The sequence below is a fragment of the Electrona antarctica genome, assembly GCF_951216825.1.
Source record: "Electrona antarctica genome assembly, contig: scaffold_766, whole genome shotgun sequence".
Classification (NCBI taxonomy): Eukaryota; Metazoa; Chordata; class Actinopteri; order Myctophiformes; family Myctophidae; genus Electrona; species Electrona antarctica.
In genome coordinates, this window is record NW_027637497.1 from 22501 (window position 1) to 41626 (window position 19126).

At 43.6% G+C, this 19126-nt stretch overlaps 1 protein-coding gene across 1 annotated transcript in view; it reads left to right on the forward strand.

Moving 5' to 3' along the window:
* LOC306918890 (rap guanine nucleotide exchange factor 6-like) overlaps positions 1–6829 on the forward strand; it is a gene marked incomplete at both ends in the record, with an annotated part of 25831 nt that extends 19002 nt beyond the window's left edge. Inside the window, 2 exons of the mRNA XM_079531736.1 lie at positions 4823–4898; positions 6662–6829. Of these exons, the coding sequence (XP_079387862.1) occupies positions 4823–4898; positions 6662–6829 (244 nt within the window). The remainder of the gene's footprint in view (positions 1–4822; positions 4899–6661) is intronic.
* Between the last annotated feature and the right edge of the window lie 12297 nt (positions 6830–19126).

The following is a 19126-nucleotide window of genomic DNA, read 5'->3' on the forward strand; positions in this document are numbered from 1 at the left end:
CTGCCGGTTTTATATATTTGGTCTCTTTCATCATCTCAATCTCCTGTCTTCAAAATAGCTGGTGTTTCCAGGTACAGGAAACGCACACACACACACACACACACACACACACACACACACACACACACACACACACACACACACACACACACACACACAGACACACAGACACTCAGCCTCTCCTCATCCTTAATGCGGTCTGTAATATCTCCTGTGGCATTTCCCTGATGAAATTCTTCTACTGTAAAATGGTGGATTGGATTACCGACGTCCTGAGTGTGATGCGAGAGCACATGATGGAACGTGTCATTTCCCCCCGTTTTTGGTCTTGCGATGCATCACTGCATGGCGGAGTTATTCCTGAGTTGCACCTATGGAGTAAAGCCAGCAGGGCCTTCTATATAGTAGTGCAGTAAATAGCAGCAATACCAAATGAACAGCAACATTCATCTCTCTGTCCACACCGCTGGCCACCTGACAAATCATCACATTTAGCAATCAGCTGCAATGGCAGTGAAGGATTTGATTCCAAACCGTCAACTATGAACTCCCTCAGACACTTATAGGAGTGCAGACTCAATCTCCCATTTTCTGCCGCAGTCTGAAAATTCCCCCATTTTCAGACTTTACCTCACCCGCTAGCACTCTTTTATTATGAGTAGGCTACTTGTTACCTGCTATCCAGATGTATGCTAACTACTTATACCCTATGCGTACTCTACTTCAGGTCTGCTGACTTCAAAAATCACACTTTTGTTTTGTTTTGTGGCGGCTCAAGTTCACTTCGACCAGTCAGGCCTGGAATCGAACCTGAACACCAAGATCAAATATAATATTCACGCACAGTATTTAAAATCTATATAAAAACATTCAGCTATGATGCCCCAAATATGTGCATTTATAGGTACGACATCATCGTACCCGGAAGTTGTGCGGGAATGCCCGAGTGGCCAAAAACAACATTCTGGCCTTAACAGTTCATACTGTGCCCACACTTTTTAGACTTGAGAGCTACTTTCAAAATTACCAGCTCAACCTGATCTACCCACCAAAAAAATATATATAACCCATTGCTGAAAGTAGTTACGTATTAGACAAATGCACTTTTTTTCTTTTTTGTACTACTGATGTTTGTACAAAATGCTTTTGACAACTATTGCATTGTGGGTTTGAGCTGTCATTTTTTATGTCAATCCAATGAAGTCACCTTAATTCAAGTGGCAGATACCAAAAATAGTTTATTTATTTAAATTGTATATTTTAGGGGCATGTCATGTGGTCTACCTGCACAGCCTGTGTGATCTACTGGTAGATCATGATCTACCTTTTGGGCACCCCTGTATTAAACAATGTTAAACTCACCAACATTGCAGCTGTACGGAAAACTTGAATTATTGTCTTTCTATCTGCTAAAGGGTTTGTTTCATAACAATCCACCATAGACATGTTTGCAGCTCCTTTCTGTCAAGAAATTCCATGCAGGTGATTATCTTTCTAAATGTCAGCGTTTGTTGTAAGCGCTTGTTTTCAATCCAAATCTATAAAGTATCTAGTAACTAAAGTAAAGTTTTGGATGTTTTTTCATTGCAAGCTAGTGTTTCACCATTCATATTTGTGTATACTATACTATACTTAGTAATCCATAAAGACAGTTCCTGTGGAATTACTGGCTTGGGTCTGTACCGCTGTGGTGTGAATGAATGAATGAATGTGCATGTTGTAATGTACCTCTACAGCACCACACAGTCAGGCCTATGACGCATTTAAAACTTGCTGTTCGTCAACGGGGCATCTGTCCCACCCTCTGTGTGTGTGTGTGTGTGTGTGTGTGTGTGTGTGTGTGTGTGTGTGTGTGTGTGTGTGTGTGTGTGTGTGTGTGTGTGTGTGTGTGTGTGTGTGTGTGTGTGTGTGTGTGTGTGTGTGTGTGTGTGTGTGTGTGTGTGTGTTATCCAGAGTTGTGTTATAACTAGTACAATAATGGCCTCATAGTCATAGTCATCAAGGACATAATTTCTAATTTGTGTGCGTGCGAAATAAAAAACATATCTGCTCATTTAATTTAGTGCTCGATTAAATGAATTGTCAAATCCATTATTTAATTAAGAATGAAAGAGATTAGCTCATGCAAACTGCAACAGACAAGAACACGTCCATCGGGTTTAGAACGAGACGTAAATGACATACGGTCCCGGTCCTAATTTAAAAGAGATTTCATGGCCATCTAGTCTAGTCTGTAACAGGTCTCCGTGGGCCACTCGCCCTCATGTGTAGTTGGGGTAGAGTGGCCGGTAGAGCGGTTGGATGGGAATTCAAAAACAGAACTGAAGTAATTGTTTTTGGACCGATTAAAAGTCAGTGTGCCCATAGCTTAGCCAAAATCCTTGATGTACTCATGGACTCAGGCCTGCATTTTAACAGCCACATTAACACTATTACAAAGTCAGCCCTATATCACCTTTAAGAATATATCACGGATTAAAAGACTAGCAGGATTTAGAAAAGCTTGTCCATGCATTCACCATTCGTCTTCAGACTATACTTTAACAGTGTCTTTACTGTTCTCCCTAAAAAAGAATCGATCAGACGACTGCACTTCGTAATGCTGCTTCTCGAGTCCTTACTAATTAATACCAAAACAGTGGAACGTATCAATTCTTATTGTCTTTACTTGTGCATTGACATGGAAAAGTTTGAGAAGCACGTGCACTGTCCGCTATCGCCTTCCTGATTGTAGCAGCGCAAACACGTACGTGTGTATGTACTGCATGTAATTTTGTATTTAAGCATATCTATTTTAATGTATTACTGGTATTTTTGTGTTTACATTTAATGTCTGATTCTTCAAATTAGGGGAAGTTCTCGATAAGCCTTTGGCTTTTAACTTCTCCTGCACAATATTAATATGTATGTAATTTTCTCCTGTTTTTAACCTTTTTATGTGCGAATAAATAAAACCTAAAAACCTAAACATTGTGGCTGGGTTGCTTTCTGACCGAGTGACTCACTGTAGGGGCCTACTTTATAAATTGACGAGGCATTCAATAAAATGTGTTATATATTTTTAACTTTAAATGATCTTATTAGAGCTTGACAAACTTTCATATTGACAATCGTGTGCAGTGACGCCACTGACGCCATGAGAACAAAAGACAGATTAAAACCAAAAAAAAGTCACACGTCGAGCACTGCAAGGACACAGAAGTGACAGAACGGTGGTGAAAACAAGGTGACAAACGGGTGATTTGAAACGCGTCGGGAAGCGAAAAAAATACCTGCTAAGATAAGATGGAGTACCGTGATTTTTCCCCCCCTAAAACATGATCATCGGGTGCTATGATTATAGTATTGTAGGAGGAAGATATTTTATCAAAAAAGTGTACAGAAAGTGTTAAAATCATGTTTTTATGTGGCCACACCCATCAGGTCATTAAGTATACCTGGTTTTCACCTTAGCACCACCCACCTGAAGACTCACCCACAGCTGTGTGTTATTATGACAATGGGGGAGGGGTTAGGTTAGGGTTATGATGTCATAATGTATTTTCGATTGGGCCTTTTGACTCAAAGGCTTTCAGCTTTCAGGAAGAAACCAAAAATACACAGGGAAGACATTTGAATGCTATAACCACACCTGAGGGTCTATTAGTATTAGACTAGAGTAACGTTAACTCCAACAAGACACATACAAAACAGAAAAAATACAAAAATCACGGCACTCCATCTTTAACAACCTGTGAACGGGTGGGGGTGGGGTGGGGGGGGGGGGGGGGGGGGGGGGGTGTTAGGGCGGTGAGTGAGAGTTTATCTTAGCAAACAATCTTTTTGGGGGCGGAATTCTGTCTCTAATGTTGTTATAAATACCAAACAAGGAGGTGGTTGTGTCTCCGCATTGAGGTCGAAGCATGGACAAAGACGGCAGTATTCAATCGCCGCTCTCATGGCCGGCCTCTCTCTCTCTCTCTCCCCCCCCCCCCCCCTCCTTCCCGCCATTCATCCATCCTGTTGGAGTTTCCATCCGTCCCTCAGCCATTTAGCTTTAACTGCTACAGTATAGTTTTAATAATATCGCCCTGCTCTCTTATTAGGAACCAAACCAGACCTCCTGTTACAAACTGTGACGTCAAACAAAAAGTGGACTTTTCCAGGTTGCACATGGGAGGGTTTTATGGGGGCTGAAAGGAGGAACTTGTCTAGTGGTCAATGTTGTTCTGTGTTCTGGCCGCGTACAGATGTTGTCTATTTGGGATGCCGGGGCAAAAAGAGCTACTAATAGGTTGGTTGGCAGAGGCAGACGTCCAGAGGGTTTCTCTCTCTGGGTGAATCGGTTCTCTGTGGAACCGGAATGGAAAGATAAACAGCTAGGGAACTTGTCAGATGGAACAGTCGGTATCTTTGTGACTTTTTGTGAATCCACTTTGTGAATACAGACAGACGCATGCCCCAGTTATAGTCTCGTTCAGATTACATCTCTCTATCAGGGGTGCAACAGTTAATCTTGTTTTAATAAAATAATCAATTTCCCCCCAAAGTGGAAATACCACATGCCTATGTAGTTGGTGACTTTTGGAAATATGAGTCAAATGGCACCATGGGACTGAGAAGTGAGAAGCTACACCCTGTAGCCTATGGACATGGGGTCGCCGTCATGTTGATAGTGGTTATCACTGATGCTTTACCTGAGTATTTTCAGCTGGAGGAATTCCAGATGTACCACTACCATGATGTACTGACCCCAACCACGAGCATGGTTTGGTTTATCAGGACCTGCTGACATATCTGATGCATTTCTCTCCTCTCCTCTCCCGTTCTTTTCTTCCTGCAGTTTCGGTAAGCGTTCAGCGGGCAGTCTGCGACGCGGATGTGAGTGCATAGTTCTGGAACCATCTGAAATGATTGTGGTGAGTCCTCACACACCTGCACACCTGCGCCCGCACGCACGCACGCACGCACGCAGGCACGCACGCACGCACGCACGCACGCACGCACGCACGCGTGTGTGTGTGTGTGCGAGCACACACACACACACACACACACACACACACACACACACACACACACACACACACACCTATGTACTGTAGACCACACAACGTTTATTTAATGCGTTTACACAATATCCTGGCGCTTGGTTCTGGTTCACTAAAGCCCACCTCTACAAACACCTAAAATCATGCCACCCCTTTAGCCCGTATCCCTAAACTCTTTTGCCATGTTTTACTATTTTGAAAAACATTTTAAAATGGTTCAAATAGCCAATCTACAAGCTCACAACATGTTGATAATAGATGAGCAAGTTTAACTATTTAAAAATGTTTTTCAAAATACCGTAGTAAAATATGGCTAATACGTTTAGGGATAGTAAGGTAGGGCAAGATATAGGGCCCACAATCTCCATTCCCTGCCATTCCAGCATTTTCCTGTACTTTTCCTGCATTTCTTCTTTAAAATACTTATTTTCCCAACGTTATTTTAGCTGTTTAACCCTAGCTAATTCTTCTCTTTTGTCACTGAAAACAAGTGTCCCTTTTCATCACTTCTTTCCATTGTAAAAATAGAATCTGAATAGCATTTATATAACAACACCCTTGCAAATGCCCTCCTTTCTCACCGACAATGTTCTGACAATTTACTGACAGTCTTGCCAGCGTGAAGTTCTCAAATGGCACATCTGTATGTTGTAACGTCTGTGAACCTCTCCTCTCCTCACCTCCTTCTCCCGCAGTAGTTTCTTGGTTTCACTCTTCCAGATGTTAAAGGCTCTAAACCAGCCTGTAATTATTATATGCACCCCCCCCCCCCCCACACACACACACACACACACACACACACACACACACGCTGTACGTTACACACATGCATTTGACTGAGATTTGCAATTAGACGCAAACACTCTCACACTACTCCCCTGCCGTTGTCATGGCAGCAGCTGGTATGAGAGAGAGAGAGAGAGAGAGATGTGTGTGTGTGTGTGTGGTGTAATCCTAAAGTCAGAGTGTGGTGAAGTGACAACCCACAGCCTAGATATGAAGAGGAGGAGGAAGAAAGAGAGAGAGAGAGAGAGAGAGAGAAGACAGGAATGCTTGCCAACTGTAAAGCGTCTTAAATTCATCATTCCGTGACGTGCCTTAATCCACAGAGCAGCAGAACACAACGGAACAGCTGATTACAGCAATACTCTCTCTGTCTGTGACTGCCTCGCACGCTCGGGCTCTCTCTCTCTCTCTCTCTCTCTCTCTCCCTCTCTCCCTCTCTCGCTACTGTATATCTAGCTTCTATTCCCTTAAAACTCAACTTACTCGATGCTACGATGGCGTCGCTTGCCGACAACAACGGGCACATCACCCGGGGAACACATAGTGTCACATAGTTTTCGGCAAGTGGCGCCGCCGCACGCCGATGGGGCATCAATAAATAAGGTGTTATTCTGTGTATTTATCGCCTGCACATCGTGTGTGTGTGTGTGTGCGCACGCGTGTGTGTGTGTGTGTGTGTGTGCGCGTATACGTTCTCGGTGTTGACGTAGTCGACACAGCCCACTCTCTTCTATTTTTACGCATGCAGCGAGAGAGAGGAGAGAGAGAGAAAAGGGGAGGGAGGGGGGCTGAAAATAAAGAAGAGACATTGACTTCTCCCTCTCCCTCTCCCTCTCCCTCCCTCTCAGGTGGACTATATGGACGAGAATGAGGAGTACTTCCAGAGACAGGCCTCGCACAGACAGTCGCGCCGTCGCTTCCGCAAGATCAACCAGAAGGGAGAGCGGCAGACCATCATCGACACGGTGGACCCCTACCCGCCCGGCAAGCCCCCCGTCGCCCGCGGTTACCACACGGTGAGTTCCTTGCATGCGTGCCACTGTTGTTATGAAACGGAACGGCCCCGCTGGCTGTGCTACGCTGCGCTGCTGCTGCGAGGTTGTTAGCGCTGGTGTTGGTGTGCCCGCCCGGGCCGTGTGTGTTGTCGGTTTTGTGTGAATCGGTGGCTTGGTTGAAGCGCGTTGAGTTGAGTTGTGCAGCTGTGTCGCTGTGGGGCGAACCTGGCTAATGAGAGGCCATTCATTACACATGAACGACTGCAATAACCTGCTAATATACTGAATGCATAAATCACCTGTTATGCTGTAATGACTGGAAATGAGTTAATTTACCGTACAGTATTCTTTCTTTTTTTAACACTAATGAAAATAATAACAACTTTAATGAGTGGCATTAATGTTGGTTGTAAAGTTATGGACAGTTATAATAGACCCTAACCTAACCCTAACTGTTTATATGACGGTGTGTGTTTTGCGTGTCCGTTTCTGCATAATGAATTCAATGTGCTGTCTAAATCAACCCTGGTTGGCTCCTATGAGAGTGTACCCCTCGTGCTGCTCTTGTGGTTCCTCTACGTCATGATGTCACCTCACTCCTATGAGAGAGTGTACCCCTCGTGCTGCTCTTGTGGTTCCTCTACGTCATGATGTCACCTCACGCGTTCACAAAGACCCAGCGGCGCTCTCTCTTGCTCGTGCTCATGTATTTCGCCCGCCTGCAGTGCCAGCTTTGACCAGTAGGGGCCTCGCGGGCTTCAACATTGGCAAGCCGATCATGGGTGCTTGGATAATAATAGGTGTGGCTTTTTGGTGATGGGTCTGTTCCCTGTCCTGCTGACAGAGAGCATTGTGTTGTGTTGTGTTGTGTTGTGGGTTTGTATGTGCTGTCGGAGGCTTTGTGTGAACTGCCGGTAAACTCATGGCGTCCACCAAGGCTGCTGCTTTGGCCCCTCTGTGTTGTCTGTGTTGTCCCACGTGTTACTGTGGTTCAGTGTTGATTTTGTCGACTGAAACTATAATGAAAGATGTCCGTCCTTTTTCCACTGACGAAAACTAAATGAAGAACTAAGCTATGATGACTAAACCATTTTCTCAACACATTAAATGTTAACTAAAATGTAACCATGTTGTGCTCTGGAAATAGCAGATCTACACTCACAACGCGTCACAGCGCAACACGCTGTGAGAGATGTTCTGTTCATGATCCGTTCTTGATGATCTGTTCTTGAGAGATTTACCGTGGCCTAATGCAGTGATTCCCAAAGTGGGGTCCGGGGACCCCCAGGGGTCCTTGAGGGAGTTCCAGGGGGTCCCCAGCTAAATGATAGTTTGGAACCAAATTCTCTGATTGATTGATCGAAGTATTTATTAACAGTTAATTACAGTACATTTCAATCACAACTCAATACAAAACTTGTGTTTTGTTCACAGCAGTGGTGTTTATGTGGTGGCCTTTTCTATTAGAATTATTTCACAGAATGGTGTTTGTAACAATTATTACCGGCCCTGTTCCCGTGTCGGTCGGTCGGTCACGTGACGTGCCGTGACCCACATACCATATAAGGGAGGCTATCATTAATATCATTGATTGTGTCACCTGGTGAAGGAAGGCCAGCTATGGCCGAAAAGGTTGTGTCTATGAATGTCTCAATGTCGGTGTTTTAAATATATAAACCACTGTGGAGCTGAGCTGTGTGCGCGGACCTCTCTCTCTTTCTCCATTATTCACAGCAGCACACCTGACAAAAGAACATTTGATATTGATTAAATACAATTGTTGAAATGCAATGCATTTGTATTGTGTGTATGTGACTTTAATATGGTCCCGAAAGTCCATCAAGATAGGTACAGTAGGAGATGTTGGTTGGCCCTTGGGGTGTTTTCATATTTTCTAATTTATTTGGCTCCGTTTGATAAAGGTTTGGACACCCCTGCTGCTGTATACTGTAATGTCTGTTGTTGTGTGTGTGTGTTGTTGTGTTGTTGTGTGTGTGTGTGTGTTGTTGTGTTGTGGTGTGTGTGTGTTGTTGTGTTGTTGGTTGACTCATGCACGGATGGCAGCTTCCAGTTTCCCCAAGGCTGCGTTGTGTGTGATCTGACTCCAGATCCACTGTTATCCACGCTATTATAACACTGCTGCTTTTTAACCCAGTCCATCCCATCTATAATATAATAAGCCCTGTCTCACACCCACGCCATCTCAACAACGTACTTCTTCCCGCGTTGATTTGCATTCTTATTATTGCTTTCAAAGCGTTTGTTGTCGATGCAGTGTTTCACATGATAACGACGTGGCGTTGAAGTGTGTGTGTGTGTGTGTGTGTGCGCGCAGGTTGTGCCCACAGGTTGAGAACCACTGGTCTAGAGGGGCGGGTTCCTGTCGAAAACAGGCGGTGGTATCCTATTGGTTCACCGCTCTGAGCGCCCGCCCCCTGCCCCTGTGCAGAGTATTTCTATATTGCAGTATTGATACTTTTTGCGAAGTAAAAAACTTTGAGTACTTTTTCCACCACTGCTCTCTGGTAGAGGAACTCTCACAGTAACGCTTTGACTGTAACCCAGCATGCATTGCACTCTGTTCATTCCTCTAGTTCTAGTGGTTCTCAGGGGGGCTGCTGTTGGAACGCCATCACACAACCAACCAAAAAACCCTCTGCTCTCTGAAAATGTTACAGTTGACACACACAGGCACGCACGCATGCACGCACACGCACATGCACGGCACGCACAAATATTTCCTCAGCTCTTCTGATCTATATTTAGACTCTTCTGCTTTTTAGAAGACAGCGTGTTGAACTTTCTCATGGTCTGCATCTTCTATCTATCCATCTATCTATCTATCTATCTATCTATCTGTCTATCTATCTATCTACAAACGCGCGCGCGTGTGTGTGTGTGTGTGTGTGTGTGTGTGTGTGTGTGTGTGTGTGTTAGTCTGTGTGTGTGTTAGTCTGTGTGTGTGTGTTAGTCTGTCTGCCACGCACGCACACACGCGTACGCACACACCTCCACTGGGAAAGGACTGAGTGGATTCCATGGCAACCAGCAGTCTCAAATGGATTTGTATTGAGCATCACTTAGAAATACAGTGAGAGAGGTGGGAGGGAGCGAGAGATACAGGCAGACAGGAAGGGGAGAGAGAGAGAGAGAGAGCTGCTGGATTGTGAGCAGCTGATCTGTGGTGTTTCATCACCATATCTTCCTCGCACCTGTTTATTCAGCACACTCGCCCTCTCTTCTCTTCTGTTCTGTTTTCCTCCGACAAACTCACATTAACTCGTACCAACTGCTACGACTCAAACAAGGAAAGCATCTGTCATTTTAGATTTTTGTGTTTGCTATTCACAAACGGCAGATACACAAGCTCACAGCACATCACTACATGCCACGCTACTTTAATGTGCAGTACATCTGCTATTTGATGTACAAGTACACCCCCTGGACATGACACGAGTACAGTATGTCGCAGGGACTTAATTACCCCCAATTCATCCCTTGATGCTGAGTGCCAAGCAGGGAGGCACCTCCCTGAATTAAAAACAAAATTCATTAAGACATCAAAGAAACATCAAAGAAGTTCCATAAATTTGAAAACAAATGTGTTCACGTTGTGAGCTTGTAGATCTGCTATTTTCACTAGTTTGGGTCCCGCCGGGCAAACAAACGTCTTATTTCTCTGCTGGACCTTTAATCCAAAAAGTTTGGAAACCACTGCATAGATGATTTGCCTTTTTATCGAGAGAGAAAACATGGACCAAACGCCAGCTGACATCAGTGAGGTCTAGTCTTTCTCGTCTCCTGTGGTCAGATTGTACAATGGCGAGCTAACCTACTAACGCTCATCTTCTCTGCTTCTTTCTCCACGGCTCTCTTCTCACCCTGTGGCTCCTAGGAATGCACTAAACCACAGGTACTGTACCTCTTAGCGCTGTGAAGACAGTGTGTGGGTGGGTGTGTGTGTTTGTGTGTCTCTCTATTATATTGTGTCTGTCTGTGCTAGCAAGTCTGTATCCCTGTCCGTAGTTGCTAAAAGTAGTAAGCCTTGCAGAGCCATGAGGCCCATAGGGCAGGAAGGAGCCTATCCCCTGTTTCTGTAGCGTGAGGCGGCTTCATGTACAAGTACACCCCCTGGACATGACGCACAAGTACACCCCCTGGACATGACGCTAGTATGTCACAGCGACTTACCCCAATCCAACAAACAGTTGCTGAAAGAACAAACATCTTCCACTTGCGTCAACGGCTCACGGCTCAGAGGAAAGTCTGTGCCACATACACTCCCAAAACAAACCAATCTAATTTGTTGTGCTGATCAACATCATGCTCCTGTTTACTTCCTCACACCTTATCGTGATGTTGATCTCCGAGCCGGCGGCGGAAGAACAATCAAGTTTGATTGAGACGTGATGCTGTCCTCGCGCAGCTCAGAGATGATAAGCCAGCGATAAACATCGCTACAGCACCGCCGCTCTGGGGCTCTAAAAGTGAGGTAATGAGGACAATTTAGCCGTTTGAGCTTCATGCTATATCTGGCGTCGATGTCACAGATAGTGGTATTGATTTGTCTTTGAGCTTATGGCAAATAACACCCATATTATTATGTTTGGTTGGGTGTGTGTGTGTGTGTGTGTGTGTGTGTTGATAGCCATGTAGTTTGACTAGTAGATATCATCGCAGTCCAGCAGAAAACTCATATCTCCCTATTGTTTTGTACTTTGTTGTATGACAGACTGTGTTGCAAGCTCTCAATTAATTGTGATTATTTTTCATGCTCAATAGTATACCAGTGAAAACTATTAACAAGAGCTTGTGACTTAGCATCATCTATATTAGGGATGTGTTGGAATGCAGGTATGCGTTTTGTCTTTTGCTGCGAAGTAACGGTTTTGGACATACAAGGTTGCTGACCAACATCAACGATGCATTGATAAGGTCTGCAGTGTTTTGTTTTACGCTTATAGTTATGTCATTGTATGTCATTCTGAATGGCTCTGATAACAAAACAACTGCACCCATAGTCTGTAAATACATCAAGGATGCGATTATAATCCGTCTGTAATGGATAAAGCCTTGGCCTGGCAGAGAGGTCATCAGGTGTCATCAGGTCATCATGGATACAGCCTTGGCCTGGCAGAGAGGTCATCAGGTGGTCCCCAACCTGCTTAAAGTGTTTCGACCCTTAACCACAACACTCTCCAGGTGGCGTGTCAGCAGTGATTGCTGGCCAATTCACTGCTCCTCTCATCCAGGCTTCCAGCTATTGTCCTTTCTCTTATGCCAGAGCCAAAGAACACACAAGGCTGTGTTCTTTGGGGATTTTTATTCGAGGTGGTTTGTAAATTGTTTGAGCCTTCTCTGCGTCTGTGTCACTGTCCTTGTTGTTTGTCTGAAAAGATATTGGCTTGGTACTCACAGAGGTCTGTTACTAGAGTTTGGTGCATGCAAACGTTTCAATAAAACCCAGCTAGATTGAGGCGTGCCTGACCTCTGTCAGTATTCCACTCAGCTTCATCACATCTAAGCAGTATATTCAGAAATATTCTCTGGGGAGGGGCTACTAGGTTCTGTACAAGAGTTGTTGCAGAGAAAATACAGCTACAATGTAAAAGGATGCATAAAATTAAAAACTAAAAAGTCAGCTCCCTCTTTCTTGGGACTGATAAGCAGCCTGTATTTGTTTTGTTGAAGTTTTGTTAATGGGCTAATAATGGCATGCACATAACTCATTCAGGTTCATACTGCAGGGAGAGAGTGTTGGTGTGATTAGGAAGAGATTTTTGGAGCTCTGACAAAAGTCATCCATAATTGAATGCGGCGAAAAAAAAGAAAACATGACTTCCCATTGAAGTCTATGGAAAACTCTCGGGATGTCTAATAACACAGGGAGGCGTGGCAGTGAATGGAGGGAGCCTAGAGAAATGAGAGGATTAAATAGTTGTGCCAAAAAAACAAAACAAACAAACAAATAAACACTCTGGGCTTCAAACCAGAAAGTGAAGGATTACGTGAGCGAGAGAGTTTGAAACAGATTAAAGCTTAAGGTGTAGAACCAGACAGATGTGGGGGTTGGGGGGGGGGGGGGGGGGGGGGGGGCTGGAAAGAGACGAGGGAAAAGACAGGGAGGAGTGATGAGAGAGAGAAAATAAAAGCAGTCTCAGTCTCACCTCGGGTCCTGTGTTTAGAGCTGATGCTCTGCTTCGTGAATACAGATTAACACAATATCATCATGATACGACGCCGTATCACACAATACCATCCACCATTAGGGACGTCACCATTACAGATGTATACCTTGACGATTAATCGTCACACAAATACAATATTTTTTTCATGACATAATTTTGGTCCTCAGGCAACTTTGGAATTCTGAGGACCCTTTCTCCCTCTAATGTTTTAATTGCAAGAATAGACGTTATATAGTGTCTAGTGTTTGTTCTGTGTTGCTGTATGCCTTCAGGGCCTCTCCTACGCAGTCTTTTTATACCGTATAGGTGTGTGAAGTTTCTACTACCATAGTAGTCCACAATCTGCTGTAGAATTCACATTAGAGGTTCTTGGTAGCTGCACTGTTGTGACGAAAAGAGAGCTGAGCCACAAGGCAAAGCTCTAAGTCTACTGAGCAATCTTTGTTCCTACTCTCACCTATGGTCATGAAGTGTGGGTCTTTCTTGACCAAAATAATAAGGTTGCGAATACACACGGCCGAAATGAGTTGAAGGTGGCTGGCATCTCTCTTAGAGATAGGGTTAAAAGTTCAATCACGCAAGATCATCTGGTTAGGATGCCCTTTGAGCGTCTCCCTAGGGAGATCCTCGAAGGGGAGGAGACCCCTGGCAGACCAAGGATGAGATGGCAGCATTCATCGACTCACTGGCCTTGGAACGCCCAGGAGGAAGTTACTAATGTTGCTCTAGGGAGGGAAATCTGGAGCTCTCTGGTGGAGCTGTTGCCCCCCTGACCTGACTACGGATAAGCGGTTGAAGATGGATGGATGGATTGATTGATGGTTCTTGGTAAATCAACAAGGAATGAAAAAAAAAGATTGTTAGTGCAGAAATAAATAGCAGCATGACAGATGGGTGGTGTCTGAAAAGCCATGTATTTTCTGCACATTATTACCCAGCACGTCTTATTTGGAGAGACTCGTTTTCATTAGAACCAGCTGGATTGGAACGTATAGCTTGACAGAGACATTTGTCATGTCAGTTTTGACATTTCAGACTTTTGACAGGTGTCATTAATAACAATGGCACTGAGCCAATAGAATCCAGCTATGCTGACTTGGATTGCTTGCTACATGCTTGCTACATGCTCAGAGATCCACGTCATCTGCCCTGCCAAGATGTTTGTACCGCTTAAAAGGAGTGAATCTATACACCCTATGAAGAGTATCTGAATAGTTGTAGGCTATTCTCTCCCTTTCTCTCTCCCTCTCCCTCTGTCTCTCTCTCTCTCTCTCCCTCTGTCTCTCTCTCTCTCTCTCTCTCTCTCTCTCTCTCTCCCTCCATCTTTCTTCTCTTTGATTCAACTATTCTCTCTCTCTCTCTCTCTCTCTCTCTCTCTCTCTCTCTCTCTCTCTCTCCATCGTTCCTCTCTTTGATTCAACTATTCTCTCTCTCTCTCTCTCTCTCACTCTCTCCATCTTTCCTCTCTTTATTCAACTATTCTCTCTCTCTCTCTCGCTCTCTCCATCTTTCCTCTCTTTATTCAACTATTCTCTCTCTCTCTCTCTCGCTCTCTCCATCTTTCCTCTCTTTATTCAACTATTCTCTCTCTCTCTCTCTCTCTCTCTCTCAAGACTTGATGGAAATTCAGCTAAAATATAAAATGATAATTTATTTTCTTTTTTAAAGAGCACAGCGACATTTAATCAATCATCTTAAAAAACAATCCACGGAAAATATGGAAAAGGTGGCACTCCAATGAACTTCAAAAACACAAAAAGACGGAGAAAGTCTTGACGTCAGTCATAGTACATATTTAATGATGTTTGGCCACATCTACAAAGGGTGATCAAAACTTAAAAAACTAAACTAAATACATCACCAGCTGGTGTCAAGTGCTGCTTTGTCTTGACCATTTCCCAGATTTCTTTTCTTTTTTTCTTTTTTTTAGGATTGTTCTGAGGTCAGTCTGTCATCTGACAGAGCGGCCAATCGGAGGCCTGGAATCAAAGACATATTCTAGTCTAACCCATTTAGGCCGATTCTAAAAACACCTCTAAATCCTGACCTAAGTTTTCTGAAAAACTTCAAATATTTATATAGCAGCATATTTTTTTTTACATTTTTGAATACTGTAGTTTCAATGTTGCAGTATTGAAACTTTTATACTTAAAGTAAAAACGTTGAGTACTTTGTCCACCACTGGTTATAACGCTGAGTTCTGGTAACCCAGAACTGAGTACTTACTTATACTTTCCATTATTTTCTAAAAGAGCAGGTCTACAAGCTCACAACGTGTCACAACTTGTGGACCTGCTATTCTGGCTTTTATTTTAATGATGTACCTGCTAAGTAGCCTAGTACTACCTGTGTCAGATAGCCTGTTCTGTCTGAAGGAGTCTACTCTAAAGAGTTGGATAAGAGTGGCTTAAATTACAGAGGTGACGCTTACACGGTAAATGCATAATTATGACAACACTAAAGTTTGCCATGCATTATGCAAGTAAATATAATACAATTTGATATACAGTAATAGTATAGTGTGGGTTAATAAATAGTTATAGAGCTTATTTAAATCGGTGATCGTGCATGTGCGCGCGACATATCCCCATTAGTTATAAAATCCCCAGCACATCCCTGCAGGTACTATCTACAACTTTTGCCTGATGGGAAACCCCAAACAGTCAAGTAGAGTTCAGTGCAGTACCATGGCATACAGTGTAAATGTGCCATAAGGGTGCATTCAAGAATGATTCTCAATGCAATCAAAAAGGCCACAGGTTCAACCCTACAGCAGCAGTCAGTCAGTCTTGATCCCAAGGAAAGGGTGTGTGTTTGTTGAGGCCCAGCTCTATGTCTTGGCTGAGGTCTGAGATATTGTTTTCAGACCAAACCTTTCCTTCCCCTTGCCCTCTGCATTGTTCTGGTGATCTGCACGTATTTGTTTACTGTAGGTAGGAAATCCTCTTCCTGGTGTAGGGTGTTGAACACTGTAGCCCTTTCCTCTGGCTGGCCCGTATCACTGAGTTGAGTTCCCAGCCTGCTAGTGTACCATGTATGTGGCCCGTATCACTGAGTTCCCAGCCTGCTAGTGTACCACAACGGCAGGATTTACTAAACTGCACTGGTCTGGTCTTGCAGAAGTTGGGAATCAGGGTTTCAGGACCGATAATGGTGTACTGTTTTTTACTCTGAATTCATATTAGTTGTAAAGAATAAATCTGATTATTCTTCCCTCATAGAAGGACCCATTTCAGCTTCACGAGACACTACTGTTGCAATGTTTTTGTAAGCCTGTTTCAGCAGTGCTTTATCAGTAACAGCTATTTTATATGGTCTATCTACGCTCAGGATGAACTAAAAATGATGGATGGTGTTTTGGACTCCTTTGTGTATAGTCTGAACAATGAACACGAATGTTAATATCGCTGTCAAACTTTAAAGAGATTTAGTTTAAATTTGGTTTGTTGCTGTGATTGAATCGCTTGGAGCTGCGGAGCGTGTTGCTACGTTTCAGATTATTATTCTTTTTTTTTTGTTACATGTGTGCTGTGCACGTGTACTGTACATGTGCGCTGTGCACGCGTACATGCCTTTATCCAAGGCGCTTTACAGAGATTACATTCACCCATTCACGCACACATTCATACACCGATTGCGGCGGAAGCCATGCAAGGTACCAACCAGCACATCGGGAGCAATTTTGGGGTTCAGTGTCTTGCTCAAGGACACTTCGACCTGTAGACAGGAGGAGCCGGGATTCGAACCGCCGACCCACGGATCATTGGACGACCTGCTCTACCTCCTGAGCCACAGTCGCTACGTTTCAGATTACTGTTCTTTCTTGTGTTGTTACATGTGCGCTGTGCACGCGTACATGCACGCTGTGCACGCGTACATGTGCGCTGTGCACGCGTACATGTGCGCTCATGTAGCCTGACATGAGCAGCAGTAACGAGCTTTTTATGGTCCTACTGTTACGCACCGTCAAGTAAACACTCAGACTGTCACATGACCTGTCCCATAATGCTGCTGGGAACAGTTGCAGTCATGTTGGGTTTAACCCCAGTCTCCCCCCATAACCCCTTAACACCCCCCCCCCCCCCCACCCCACCCTTGCAATGACATACTCGGCTCATATAAACTCTACAAGCATTGTAATATTCTACTCGTATGAACTGCACTCAGTGTAATATTCAGCTCATATAAAATCTAAACTACAGCTGTTGTAATATTCAGTTAATTTAAACTAACAGTCAGTGTAATATTCAGTTCCTATGAACTCCTATTTTCATATACAATCCTTGAAATATTCTATTCATATAAACTATATTTTGTTCATATTGTAGTTGTAGGTACTCTATAGTCTAGTGCTGCACAATTAATCAAAAAAAGAGCGCTACTGTATGAGATCAAGTTATTTAAATTTTAGCAAGAATTGTGCAGCACTAGTTGGCTGTCCAATTCATTTGAGTTACTTTTGTGTTTTTGCTACAATTAGAGAGACTTTAAGAGATGTTTAAGTCATGAAGCAGGGCGGCGGTGGCACAGGGGTAGAGTGGCTGGATGGTAACCGCAAGGTTGCCTGTTCGAACCCGGGCTCCCCCAGAGTTAGTGTCGAAGTGTCCTTGAGCAAGACACTTGAACCCCAAATTGCTCCTGATGTGCTGGTTGGTGCTTTGCATGGTTTCCGCTGCCATCAGTGTATGAATGTGTGCGTGAATGGGTGAATTGATGCACAATCTATGTAAAGCGCCTTGGATAAAGGCGCTATATAAATGCACCATTTACCATTTACAAGCACTTTGATGTTGTCAGTTTAAAGCCATAGTAGTTGGCTCCAGGTGCCACATTTTGAATGTAGTAATAATGTTCAGCAACTATACAGACTAAAGACGATACATATTTTCATGGAGAAAATGAGAACCGTGTGAGAATCTCAATTCATGTGGAGGAAAATCGAGATTCACATTTGAGCAAGAATTGTGCAGCACTAACACTGTCCACTCTGTGTAATGTTCATATAACCTCTATAGTCAATGTATTATAAATCAGCCATTACACTGACACAGACCTCATAGAGACAATAAGACCGCCTGCCATCATCAAATGTATTATTCTTTTGTGTGTGTGTGTGTGTGTGTGTGTGTGTGTGTGTGTGTGTGTGTGTGTGTGTGTGTGTGTGTGTGTGTGTGTGTGTGTGTGTGTGTGTGTGTGTGTGTGTGTGTGTGTGTGTGTGTGTGTGTGTGTGTGTGTGTGTGTGTGTGCGCGTGTGTGCGTGCAGTGTAAGCACTTACGCTACTCCCTGCAGGCGTGACCCGGTTGCTATAGTGATGTAATGACGCGCCCCTCTCTCTCCCCCGATGATTGTTGCCATGGTTAATGAGTGGTGGGTGGTGGAGGGGGGGCAGGCGGCGTGCACCTGAGCTTTTTGTTTTGATGCATTACATCATCGTTGGGGGAGGAGGTGATGTCATAGTGATCATTGTGCATCTTTCTCTCTCTAACTCCCCTCATGGCTACATATGCTATAGTAGTAATAATCATCATAATCATCATAAACATCATAGTAATAATACTTGGATTAGTAAACATATTTATTATAAATTGTTTTCCAGTTTGGCTAAATCAAATTTGAAATGATGTTCAGTGATTGTTTTGATATTTGATGCTGTAGGCTATTTACCGGTAAATGGGGTATAGGCAAAATAAGCTTTAGCGGTCAGCATATACCTTTTCAGACCGTTTCTAAAGAGCCTTATTGACGTGTACTGTACTACACTGTTTGTTAAAGAAATTACTGAAATAAACTAAAGACTAAACTAATCATAATAAAACAACCACTGTGATCCCTATTTTGGGCAAACAAATAGACATTTTCCGGAACATTTCATTTAAAAAAAATAGCAAAGATAGCACATCTACTAGCCAACAACGTGTCACATTGGGAACGTGTAGATCAGCTATTTGTTGTAGCAAGAAAGACATACGCCTGGATGACAATAATAATAAATAATACTAAGAAACTTTATTGGTCCAACAATTTAAATCAGTGCGGAGATGCCAATATAATGCAAGGGATATTATCAGAATACTGGTGGTAGCTAATTTAGCTGAGAGCTGCTGGGACATGGACTGATCCTAAAGCTGT